General features: G+C 36.8%; 1 protein-coding gene across 14 annotated transcripts in view; it reads left to right on the forward strand.

Moving 5' to 3' along the window:
- The window catches only part of CDC42BPA (CDC42 binding protein kinase alpha), a 317120-nt gene that overhangs the window by 174079 nt on the left and 131286 nt on the right, over window positions 1–11755 (forward strand). For all 14 annotated transcript variants that reach the window (XM_060091342.1, XM_060091328.1, XM_060091334.1 and 11 more), the window contains exon 11: window positions 10619–10741. In XM_060091342.1, coding sequence (XP_059947325.1) covers window positions 10619–10741 — 123 coding nt within the window. The remainder of the gene's footprint in view (window positions 1–10618; window positions 10742–11755) is intronic.

The following is an 11755-nucleotide window of genomic DNA, read 5'->3' on the forward strand; positions in this document are numbered from 1 at the left end:
GTGTTTCTAGAAATGTGTTAGTTTCTTCTAGGTTATGTAATTTCTTGGCATACAGTTGTCCATAGTAGTCTCTAATGAGCATCTATATTTCTACAGCGTCACTTGTAATGTCTCCCCTTTCATTTCTAATTTTATTTATTTGAGTCTTCTCTCTTTGTTTCTTAGTCTAGGTATTTTGTCACTTTTGTCTTTTCAAAAAAACAGCTTAGTTTTGTTGATCCTTTCTGTAGTTTTTCTTGTCCTGTTGCATTCATTTCTGCCCTGAACTTTGTTATTTCCTTCCTTCTGCTAACTTTGGGCTTAATTTGTTCTTTTTATAGTTCCTTGAGGTGTAAGGTTAGGTTATTTGAGATATTTCTAATTTCTTAATATATGCTTTTATTGCTGTAAACTTTCCTCTCAGAACTGCTTTTGCTGCATCCCACAAATTTGATATGTCATATTTCCATTTTAATTTGAGATTTTTTTCTCTTTTGATTTCTTCTTTCACCCATTGGTTGTTCAGAAGTATGTTATTTAGCTTCCACATATTTGTAGATCTTCTCACTTTCCTCTCTTTACTGATTTCTACTTTCATACCACTGTGGCCAGAAAAGATAGTTGGTATGATCTCAATATTATGTTTGTAAAGATATGTTTTGTGTCCTGTCATATGATCTATCCTGGGGAATGTTCTGTGTGCACCTGAGCAGAATGTGTATTCTGCTGCTGCTGGAAGGAATGTTCTGTATATGTCTGTTAAATCTATTTGTTCTAAAGATGGTTAAATTCCAACACTTCCTTATTGATTTTCTGGCTGTACAATTTATCCATTGCTGATAGAGGCATATTGATGTCCCCTACTATTATTCTGCTGTTGTCTATTTCTCTCTTAGGGTTTGTTGGTATTTGCTTAATATATTTCGGTGCTCGGGTGTTTGGAGCATATATATTAACAATTGTTATATCTTCTTGATTTATTGACCCCTTTATCATTATATATAATGACCTTCTTTGTCTCTTGTTACTGTTTTTGGCCTGAGCATATTTTGTCTGATATAAGTATAGCCACGCCCACTTTGTTTTGGTTTCTGCTTGGAATATCATCTTCCATCCCTTCACTTTGAGCTTACTTGTCTTTAGAGCTGAAATGAGTCTCCTGTAGGCAGCATATAGTTGGCACTTGATTTTTTTTTTCATTCACTCTGTGCCTTTTGATTGGTGAATTCAATCCATTTACATTTAGGGTGGTTATTGGTATGTAAGGACTTAGTATTGCCATTGGTCCTTTGCCTTCAGGTTATTTTGTATCTCCATTGGTTCTTTTTTTTTTTCCTTCTTTTTGTTGTCTACCTTTGTAAGTTGATGATTTTCCATGGTGATTTGCTCATTGTCCCCTTTTTTATGTCTCATGTCTCTCCTTTAGATTTTTGCTTTGTCTTTACCATGAGGTTTACATAAAATATCTAATTGATAAAATAGTCCTTTTTCTGCCTATAACAACTTATCTTCATTCACCTATAAAGGTTTCATTCTTTTACATCTCCTTTTAGATTTTTGATGTCACAGATTATCACTTTTTATGCTGTGAATTTGCTACCAAATTGTAGTACAGTAATTTTTAATGCTCTTTTTCTTTAACATTTATGCTATAATTGTTTAACACACTATTGTAAAATACAGTTACAATTTTCTAATTCTGACTATCTATTTATCACCTTAATCAGAGTTTTGTGTACTTTCAACTTTTTGTTTCAGCTTGAAGAGCTCCTTTCAGCATTTCTTACAAGACAGGTCTAGTGGTGGTGAACTCCCTCAGCTTTTATTTATCTGGAAAAGCCTTTATTTCTCCTTCATATCTGAAGAATAACTTTGCCAGATAGAGTATTCTTGGCTGGCAACTTTTATCTTTCAATACTTTGAGTATGTTATTCCACTCTCTCCTGGCCTTTAGACTTTATGCTGAGAAATCTGCTTATCGCCTAATGGGGCTTCCTTTGTAGGATACTTTCTTTTTTTCCCTGGTTGCCTTTAAAATTATTTCTTTAGCATTGACTTTTTTTTTAAATTGGAGTATAGTTGCTTTACAATGTTATGTTAGTTTCCTCTCTACTTTTGACAGTTTCATTATAATGTGTGCTGGAAAACATCTTTTCTTTGCATTGAGATAGCAAGGTGTTCTATTGGCTTCATAGATTTGTATGTCCGGTTTTTTCCCCAGGTTTGGGAAGTTCTCAGCTATTATTTCAGTAAATACACTCTCTGCCTCTTTCTCCCTCTCTTCTCCTTCTGGTAAACCCATTATTCTTATTTTGGCTTTTTAAATGGAGTCTGATAGCTCTTGTAGGGTTTCTTCACTTAAAAAAATAAAAAAGAGGGCCTCCCTGGTGGCGCAGTGGTTGAGAGTCCACCTGCCGATGCAGGGGACACGGGTTCGTGCCCCGGTCTGGGAAGATCCCACATGCTGTGGAGTGGCTGGGCCCGTGAGCCATGGCCACTGAGCCTGCGTGTCCAGAACCTGTGCTCCGCAATGGGAGAGGACACAACAGAGAGAGGCCCGCGTGCCGCTAAAAAAAAAAAAAAAAAAACCTTAGTTCTCTCTCCTCTTCCACCTGAATCATTTCTAAATTCCTTTCCTCCATATGGCTTATTCTTTCTTCCATCTGATCTGTTCTATTTCCATTGCTTTCTAATGCGCTATTCATATGACTTATTGAATTCTTCAGCTTCAGAATTTTTGTTTTGTTCTTTTTTTATAATTTCAATCTCTTTGGTAAATTGCTCTTTCTGTTCATTAATTTTATTCGAGTTCACTGACTTGCCTCTCTGAGTTTTCTTATAGCTTGTTGAATTTCTTCATAACAACTATTTTGAATTCTTTATCAGTTAGATTGCAATATTCTGTGTCTTTGAGTTGGTTGCCTAGAGAATTGTCGTTTTGTGGGATACTGCGTTACCATGATTTTTCATAGTGTTTCATGAACTGTGCCTCTGCCATCACATTTGAAGTAGCAAACACCTTTCTTATTTAGGTAAGGCTTTACTTTGATTCTAAGTTCAGCAGCTTGGCAATCAGAAGCCTTTCTTTTGTTTTCCAGAAGGTGGCGCTATAGCACAAATTTTGGGTTTCTCTTACCAGAGATGGCCCTCCACTAAAGTCTGGAGGGTGTGCATGGTAAAAGCTGTTGGCAGAGTGTAGGAGGTGTATGCTTAGTACCTGGGGCTTTTTAGTGGAGGAGTCCAGAAATCTGTGGACAGACAGCAGGAAATGCATTCCTTCATTTCTCTTTGCCTTCTTTCCTTCCTACCCTTCCCCCACCCTCTCCTCAGAAATCCAAGTATTGCTGAAAAGCAACAGGGTCCCTCCAGCTGCAGCCCTCACAGCCTTCACAGCCCAGCACTTTCACTCATCACTTTCACTTTCTACCTCCTCTGCTACAGAGGTCACTGTTGCCGGTACCTTGGATCTGCAGCCTCCTCTGAGGTCCGGTCTACCCACTTTTGGATACACATATGGATGTATCTCTGGTGTCCTGGTGTGCTGTGCAGAAGCAATTTTGTTCAGTTATGGATGTCCAATTAGTTGTAAATCGAAGGGAGAGGAAAAAAGAATGACCCATAGGGGCATGATACTGATGTCACTCAGTTTTGATTTTTAAATGGTGATATGCATACGGTAAAGTGTGCAAGTACTCTACTTTAAATTGTAAGCCCCATAAATGTTTATATTAGTATACTTTTATGTAACTTGCACCCCAATCAGTATATAGAACATTTCTAGCATAATATAAGGTTCCATCATGCTCTTTCCCAGTTTGTAGCTTACAACTCTGAAGTAAACACTATCCTAAATTTTTTCAGCATTAATTAATTTTACCTTTGAACTTCATATAAATGGTTTCATACAGTATGTTCTCATTTGTATGTTTTTTTAATAACATGGTTTTCCATGTGTAAATATCAATAGTTCCTTTTCTTTTAACTGCTGTTTAGTGTTACATTGTATAAAAATACTAAAAATATTTATCCAATGTCTGAGTTTGTTCTGAATTTTTTTTTTTTTTGCGGTATGCAGGCCTCTCACTGTTGTGGCCTCTCCCGTTGCGGAGCACAGGCTCCGGACACGCAGGCTCAGCGGCCATGGCTCACGGGCCTAGCCGCTCCGTGGCATGTGGGATCTTCCCAGACTGGGGCGCGAACCCATGTCCCCTGCATCGGCAGGCGGACTCTCAACCACTGTGCCACCAGGGAAGCCCCTGACTTTTATTTTAAAAAACACAACAGATTGGGTGGCTTATAAACAACAGAAATTTATTTCTCCCAGTTCTGGAGGCTGGAAGTCCAAGATCAAAGTGCCAACATGGTCAAGTGAGGATTCATAGCCAGTGCCTTCTTGCTGTGTCCTCACCTGGTGGAAAGGGCTAGGGATCCCTGTGGGTTCTCTTTTATAAGGCATTAATCCCATTCATGAGGGCTCCGCCCTTATAACCGTAACTTAAACACCTCCCAAGACCCCACCTCCTAATAACATCATCTTTGGGTTAGAATTTCAACATATGAATTTGGTGGGGGACCACAGGTATTCAGACCGTATCATCTAAGCTGTTGTTGAACATTTGAGTTATTTCCAGATCTAGACTATTATAAACATAGCTTCTGTGAATATTGTTATATATTTCTCTTGATGGCCATATGTACTTATTTCTCTTGGATATCTACCTAGGGAGTAGGATTTATGGGTCATAGGATAGCGTATTTTCAGCTTTAGAAAGTATTGCCAAAGAGTTTTCAAAAGTGATTGCATCAATAGTTTCACTAATAATGCATGAGTTTCACTTGCTATGTATTCCCATCAGAACTTGATATTGTCAGCTTTTTAAATTTTAGCCATTCTGGTATCTGTATAGTGGAGTTTTGCTATGATTTTAAATTTATATTTCTCTAATAAGTAATATTTACTGTTCATTTGGATATTCAGTCTTGTGTAGGTTCTTGCCCTTTTTTCCCATTAGGTCTTTACATGTCTTTTAAATAATTTTTATTTTTCCACTTCACAAACAATATAAGACCCTTATAACAGTCCTTTATGTTGTTGTTGTTTTATAGTTTACCTCTATCTGTGTTATAAACCTTTCAATACATTTATTTTATTCTTGCTTTAAATATTTATTACTCATTAATTTTTAAAATATCTTTTTATTTACCCACAAATTTACTCTTTTTGTGTTCTTTATTTCTTTCTAGTGATCCATGTATCCATCCAGAATCATTTTTGTTTAGTCTGAAAAACTTCCTTTAGTGTTTCTTATGATTGTGTGTGTTATAACTAAATCTCTCCATTTTTGTTTGCCTGAGATGTCTTTATTTTGCCTTCAGTTTTGAAGAATATTTGCTGGGTTAGAATTCTAGCTTGGCAGTTTTTTCTTTCAATGCTCTATAGATATTATTTCATTGTTTTCTGACTTCCATTATATTTGAGAAGCCAGCCAGCTATTAATCTTGGTCTCTTGAATGTATCTTTTCTTCCTCGCCTCTGGTTGCTTTTAAGTATTTCTCCTTAACTTCACTTTCAAACAGTTTGGCTATGATCTACCTGGGTGTAGTTTTCTTTGTATTAATGTAAAATCCTGTTGGGGATTCACTGAGCTTCTGAAATCTTGATCGATACCTTTCATCAATTTTGGAAAGTTCTAAGCGTCATCTCTGTAGATATTTCTTTTGCCCCATTCACTATCTCTTCTTCTTCTGGGACTCCAATTACATATATCTCAGACTGTGTCCCACATTCATTTTATGTTCAGTCCTGTTTCTTCCATTCTTAGGTTTTTTTGTGCTTAATTTGGATATTCTCTACTCACTTGCCTTCAGGTTCATTTGTCTTGTCGTCTGCTGTATCTGTTCTGACGTTAAGCCCATTCAATGAGTCTTAATTTCAAGTATTGTCTCTTTTAGTTCAGGAATAATCATTTGATTCATTCATATAGTTTTCAGTTCTGCATTGAAATATCCCACTGTTTTGTCCTTTTTCCCCTATGTTTTCTTTAATATATTGATAATATCTATTTTAAAGTCTTGTCGGCTAATTATAACACCTGAACCATCTGCATGTGTCTCTGTTTCTGTTTTTTCTTCTGATTATTGATCACACCTTCCTGCTTTTCCAAATGTCTCAATTTTTATTGTATGACAAATATCATAATAAAAATAACATAGAGAATGATGTTATTATGTTATTTTCACTCCAGAGAGGGTTTCCCCTTTTTTTTTGGTCCAATCAGGAATTGAACTAGGACAATTGCAGTTTTAATTAGATTCAGCCTACTTCTGGTTTCAAATGTCATGAAGGAAAACTAGCTGGAACCTGGTTTGGACTTACTCTATCAACTGTGAGAGCTTTATTCTGACCTTCAGACTCTTACCCCATGCCACTTTCAAATTTGGCAAATGTCTAGATGGGCCATGTGTTTGACATAGGCTCTTTTCCTCAAGCAAGACTTTGTCTCTGAAATACCTCAATACTGTAGGAGATTTTGGTCTGACTTTTAGAAGCTCCTTAACTTCCCATGCAGTCTCCAGATACAGCAAATATACCATGAGGAAGATACCACCGCATATTTAGGGATCCTGAAGTTTCCAAATTCTTGCACCAGCCCACCCATTCTCCAGAATTTGTCATTTTTTTTCCCAGCGTACTATCCCTCAATTCATGTGCTCACAGAATTGGATAAGATTCTGAGGTAAGAGGCAGCTGTCATGGCCTTTTCACCTCAGAATGGCTCATCCCTCTCTGGTTTATTTTACTTAGTTCTCTTTGCTTTCCCAGATACATGATGTTTGTAAAAATAAGGTTTTTTCAAATTATATAGTGTATTTTTACTTTTTGCAACAGGGGTGATAGAGCAATGACCTGTTACTTCCTACTCCATCCTATTCTGAATGAGAAGTTCCTATGTCCCAGGTTTTTTTGATGTTTTAAATTCTTTAATCTGTTCTTAGAGAGTGTCATTACATACAGTTGGTGTCATTTGCCCAAAACAAACCCAGAAAATATTAGATCGTTGCCTTTTGGTACTAACACCTGTTTCATTTCATACAATGGCATAGGTTAACATTTAAGCTGATTCATCTATTTGTTAGCTACTTGTTGAGCACCAGTTAGGCAGGAATTGTTCTGCACATGACTGGGGATATAATAATGAACAGAAAAAGAAAAAAATACCTGCCTTCTCAATGCTCACATTCCACTTTGAGGAAACAGATGATAAATCAAATACAAAGCAGGGTCATCAGCTGAGAATAAGGAAGGTAGAGAATGTGTTAGTTTTTTGGGATTTTGGGGGGTTTTGTTTCTATTAGATTTTTGACAAGAAAAAGAGAAGATGTGAAATGGTAAGTTTAGAGAAGAGAGAAGAGTGAATGGACTAGGGAAATATTTTAGGATTGCCAGTGTTGATTGAAAAAAATGCACAATGTGTGAGTTGTGAGTCAAGTTTTATTTGAGGTAAAATGAGGACTATAGCCTGGGAGACAGCATTTCAGGTAGCTCTGAGAAACTGCTCCGAAGAGGTAGGGGGGAAGGTATTATATATGATTTTAGTGAAGAGGCGTACATGCAGTGAAGCACACATTTTGGCAGAGGCTGGCTGCTAGTCACGAGGAGCAGATGTCATGGTTAATGATTTTAGTGCTTTTCTAGATGTGAGGAGATGCAAGAATTGGGCTCATAAAATTTCGTCCTGAAAATATCTGTCCTGAAAATTATCTGAAGACGTGCTCTGCCAGTGTTTCCCAGAGCACAGAGTGCCTCATTCTTGATCTCCACCCTGATCTCCTTTCAGGGGGTGTTGAAGGTCAGCGGCTGCTAGAGGCAGATGGCAAGTGCCAATTTTTAGTTGGCATCAGGCATCACCAAACTATTTAGACATGAATTTTGAATGGTTGGGCTTTCCTCTGTCACTTTCAGCTATTAAGGTGAAAGCACAGAGTAGAAGGAGAGTAGGATTTAGGTAAGACTGGGGCCTTCTAGGCTAAGTACAGTGGAGGAGAGAAGAGCAAAGAAATCCAAGGTGTGTATGCAAAGCAATAGTAATGATGGACCAAGGAATCTAACCTGGGTAAATAAGGAAGAAAAGAGAAAAGGAAATAGTGTTAGGAACAGTGGATTGGCACTCTTGGTGGGAATGAAAAATTACTGAAGGGGTCCCTAGAGTAAGTTAAACTGTAAATATAAGAGATAGAGAGTATTTACTTGACATCAAGATGTTGGAGGCTATATAGTTTTAATAATGACAGCATGTACAGTAGCATTTCTCAGTAGGTGAACTACAAGCATTTGGGGCAGGGTAATTCTTTGATGTGAGAGACTGTTTCACTTTCTGTAAGATACTGAGCTTACTTGGTCCCCAGACAGTAAAAGTCTGTAGCGGTCTCCTAGGAGCCCACCCCAACCTCCATTCCCCACCTCCCCACCCCCGCACACATGCACATTTCTAAGTAAGGTCAGAGCCACAGATCTAGGGCATGACCAATAGATTTGGTGGTTGTGCTGGAGAGACGTCTACCAGCTAGGTTGTTTTAGGCGGCAAGTAATAGAATTCTTAAATAATACAGATTTCTTACCTCACTTAAGAAATCAGAAGTACACAGTTTCCGTGCTCTTATCAGGGTTAGCTTCTCTGTGATTTTCTTGGCTTTTCCCTCATGATTCCACATTACTGTCAAAGTTCCAGACTTCATGACTTCACACATCCAAAGACCAAAAAAAAAAAAAGGAAGGTTCATTTCCTTTCATACATGTCTCACTTAATGGGACCTCTCAAGGTACCATTCATTCTAACTAGTTCATGTACCTAATTCTTAACCAGTCCTAGCAATGGAGAATGAGATTGGCATGACCGATGGAAACCGTCTTCCTTCTGGCTGAGCCTACCTTGCCTAAGCACACTGTAGCCTGATACCTGAATTTGGTGCACAAGCAGGAAGAGAGGGGTAGCTGCTGGGTAAACAGCATCAACAGTGTCTGCATAGGGGGTTTGTGTGCCTGTGAAGCCAGTTGGATAGATCGTCTCTTTTGTTGTTGAAGTCACTAAGAGTAATAATAAAAAGAGTTGTAATGGAAGGAAGGTCAGTGGATAACTGTAATAAACAGGTATTGGGTTATACGGTAGGTCCTTGTTGGTTATCCATTTTAAATATAACAGTGGGTACATATCAGTCCCAAACTGTATTACACGGGGAGCTGTGCCTCATATTCTGTAGAAATCTAAGTGGGAAAAGAATTTGAAAAAGAACAGATACATGTATATGTATAACTGAATCACTTTGTTGTACACCTGAAACTAACACAATGTTGTTAATGAACTATACTCCAATATAAAATAAAAAGTTAAAAAAAAAAACAAGTAATGGGCATTTTAGCAGACCTGAGATTTATAGGGAGGACAGAGGTGGCAAAGAGGAGGAAGGATACCTATCCCACCTCCATACCCTGCAGTGTGTGGGGTGTAGAAGGAAAAAAACTACTAATGTCCAGTGGATATTTTTATTCTCCCCATTTTCTACTCCCAACTTAGATGTCTTTAAAAAAAAGAAGGGTATTCTTTTAAAAATAATAAATACAGAAAGTACCAGTTTTCAACGTGTTTTGAACCCAAAGAAAAAGAAAATGTGTAAGAAATACTTATTGGATATAGAAGATCATGATTGAATGCACAATATGGTATATCTTACATCTTTAATTCAAATTAACAAATATTCATTGACCACCATGCATATGAATATCATGATACTGTTCTCTGTACAGATGATGAAGATAAATTAGAAAATCTCCATCCTCTGAAGGTCACAGTCCCTTGGAGTTTTAAATATATATATAAATAATATAAATATATAAGTAATATAAGTTATGTAAAGCAATATATAAATAATATTAGTAATCTAAAGCAGTCAGTAATGATTTGTACTAACAAAAAATTATGGAGAGGTAGAGATTTACTATTTGGGGTCCCTCTGTAAGCTAGCAGAGTAACTGTTTTAGGACCATTTCTTTTTTTTCCACATCTTTTAATGGTATCTGGGAATGAGCTTCACTAGATTTAATGTTTCTTTAGTACCTTGCATCTTCTAATTAGAACCACAAGTTAAATGAATAATCCCTATTTTAACTAAGTTGATGAGCCAAGTCATCAATAGGTGGACCTCAATGTTCATATATAAAATTTGGAAGGCCAGCACTTATACATATTCTATATTAACATCTCTAAACCTCTCTTCATACACCAGACTCAGTTTTTCATACATCATCTGACATACGTTTTTGGGTTATCACATGATGACATTTTATGCTAGGATGAAAGGGGGCTGAATAGTTGACTCACTGGCAGAATGTACCAACAGTATTTAAAACTGAAAACCTCACATATTAGAAGGTAGACTGTTTCCTACGTATAATTTTAACAACATGCAGTGGAGTTTTGTGGTTTAATTTTAATGTGTTTACATGCTTTTGTCAGTAGGTATATGCTTCGATCAGTACAATTAAATAAGGATTTCTCTAGAAAGAAATATATTGCTCTTAGTTTTTAAAATTTAGAGTATGAGCATATTTTTCATTCTTTCTTTTATTCTTTTTTTTTTAAAGAGTCAACACAGACTGTCCAGGCTCTGCAGTATTCAACTGCTGATGGTCCACTAACAGCAAGTAAAGATTTAGAAATCAAAAACTTAAAAGAAGAAATTGAAAAACTAAGGAAACAACTAAGAGGTAAATTTCTGTGATTCATTATTAATTCTGTTTAGTAGATATTTTTAAATGTTTTATTCATGCACAAAACATTTATTGAGTACCTGTTATGTTATGTGTTACATGATGTGAGCTATGTGCCAGTGAGGGAAAAGCAAATAAGAATGGTTCTGCTCTCAAGGAGCTCATGTTTTGGTCTTGGAAAAAGATAAACAAATAGTTTTTTGCAGTACATGTGAAAAGGCCAGAAGAAAAATAAACATAGTTACATAGAGAGTACACAGGAGGAGCACCTAACCCAGAATTAATTGAAAAAAGATGACTTTTTGGAGGACCTATTCATTTGGGATATTTGTCTGGCAAAGCATTTATATAAGTAGTTCATTTTTCAGTGTAGATTAATTAAAATTAATTTTGAATTGTTGATACGCCTGTTATATCCATTCATTCATTTATTCCATTCATTCAACAGATATTTATTGAGTAGCTACTATGTACTAGGTGTTGTTTTATGCTCTTGGGATGCAGTACTAAACAAAATGATAAAAATCTTTGTCCTTGCTGGGGTGGAGGGCAAACAACAGACATTAAACAATAACTATGTAACTTTGTAAATGATACAGTATGTTAGAAGGTGATAAGTGCTTAAAAATAGAAAAGAATAAGGAGAATGGGTCAAAAGTATAAGATAAGGTGTTTTATGATTTTAAATAGTGTGATCCATGTGAGAAAAATATTGAAGGAGTTAAGGGGCCTAGCCATGCAGTTAAATGGGAAACACATGTTACAAGCAGACGGATCAGCCAGTGCAAAGGCTCTACTGTCAAAATATGCCTCGTGAGTTCAAATAAAACATAAAAGGACAGCAAGGCTAGAGCAGAATGAGCAAGCAGGTGGAATGGATGGACATGAGGGTAGAGAAATAAACAGGTGGAGAGGGCTCATTGCCTGATCAGTGGAATCTTACTGACTGTTAGGTCTTTGGTTTGTTCTGTGAGTGAACTGGGAGCCTTCTGCAGGGTTTAGAGGCATCAC

This window comes from Mesoplodon densirostris, chromosome 2 (assembly GCF_025265405.1).
Source record: "Mesoplodon densirostris isolate mMesDen1 chromosome 2, mMesDen1 primary haplotype, whole genome shotgun sequence".
In the NCBI taxonomy this organism is placed as follows: domain Eukaryota; kingdom Metazoa; phylum Chordata; class Mammalia; order Artiodactyla; family Ziphiidae; genus Mesoplodon; species Mesoplodon densirostris.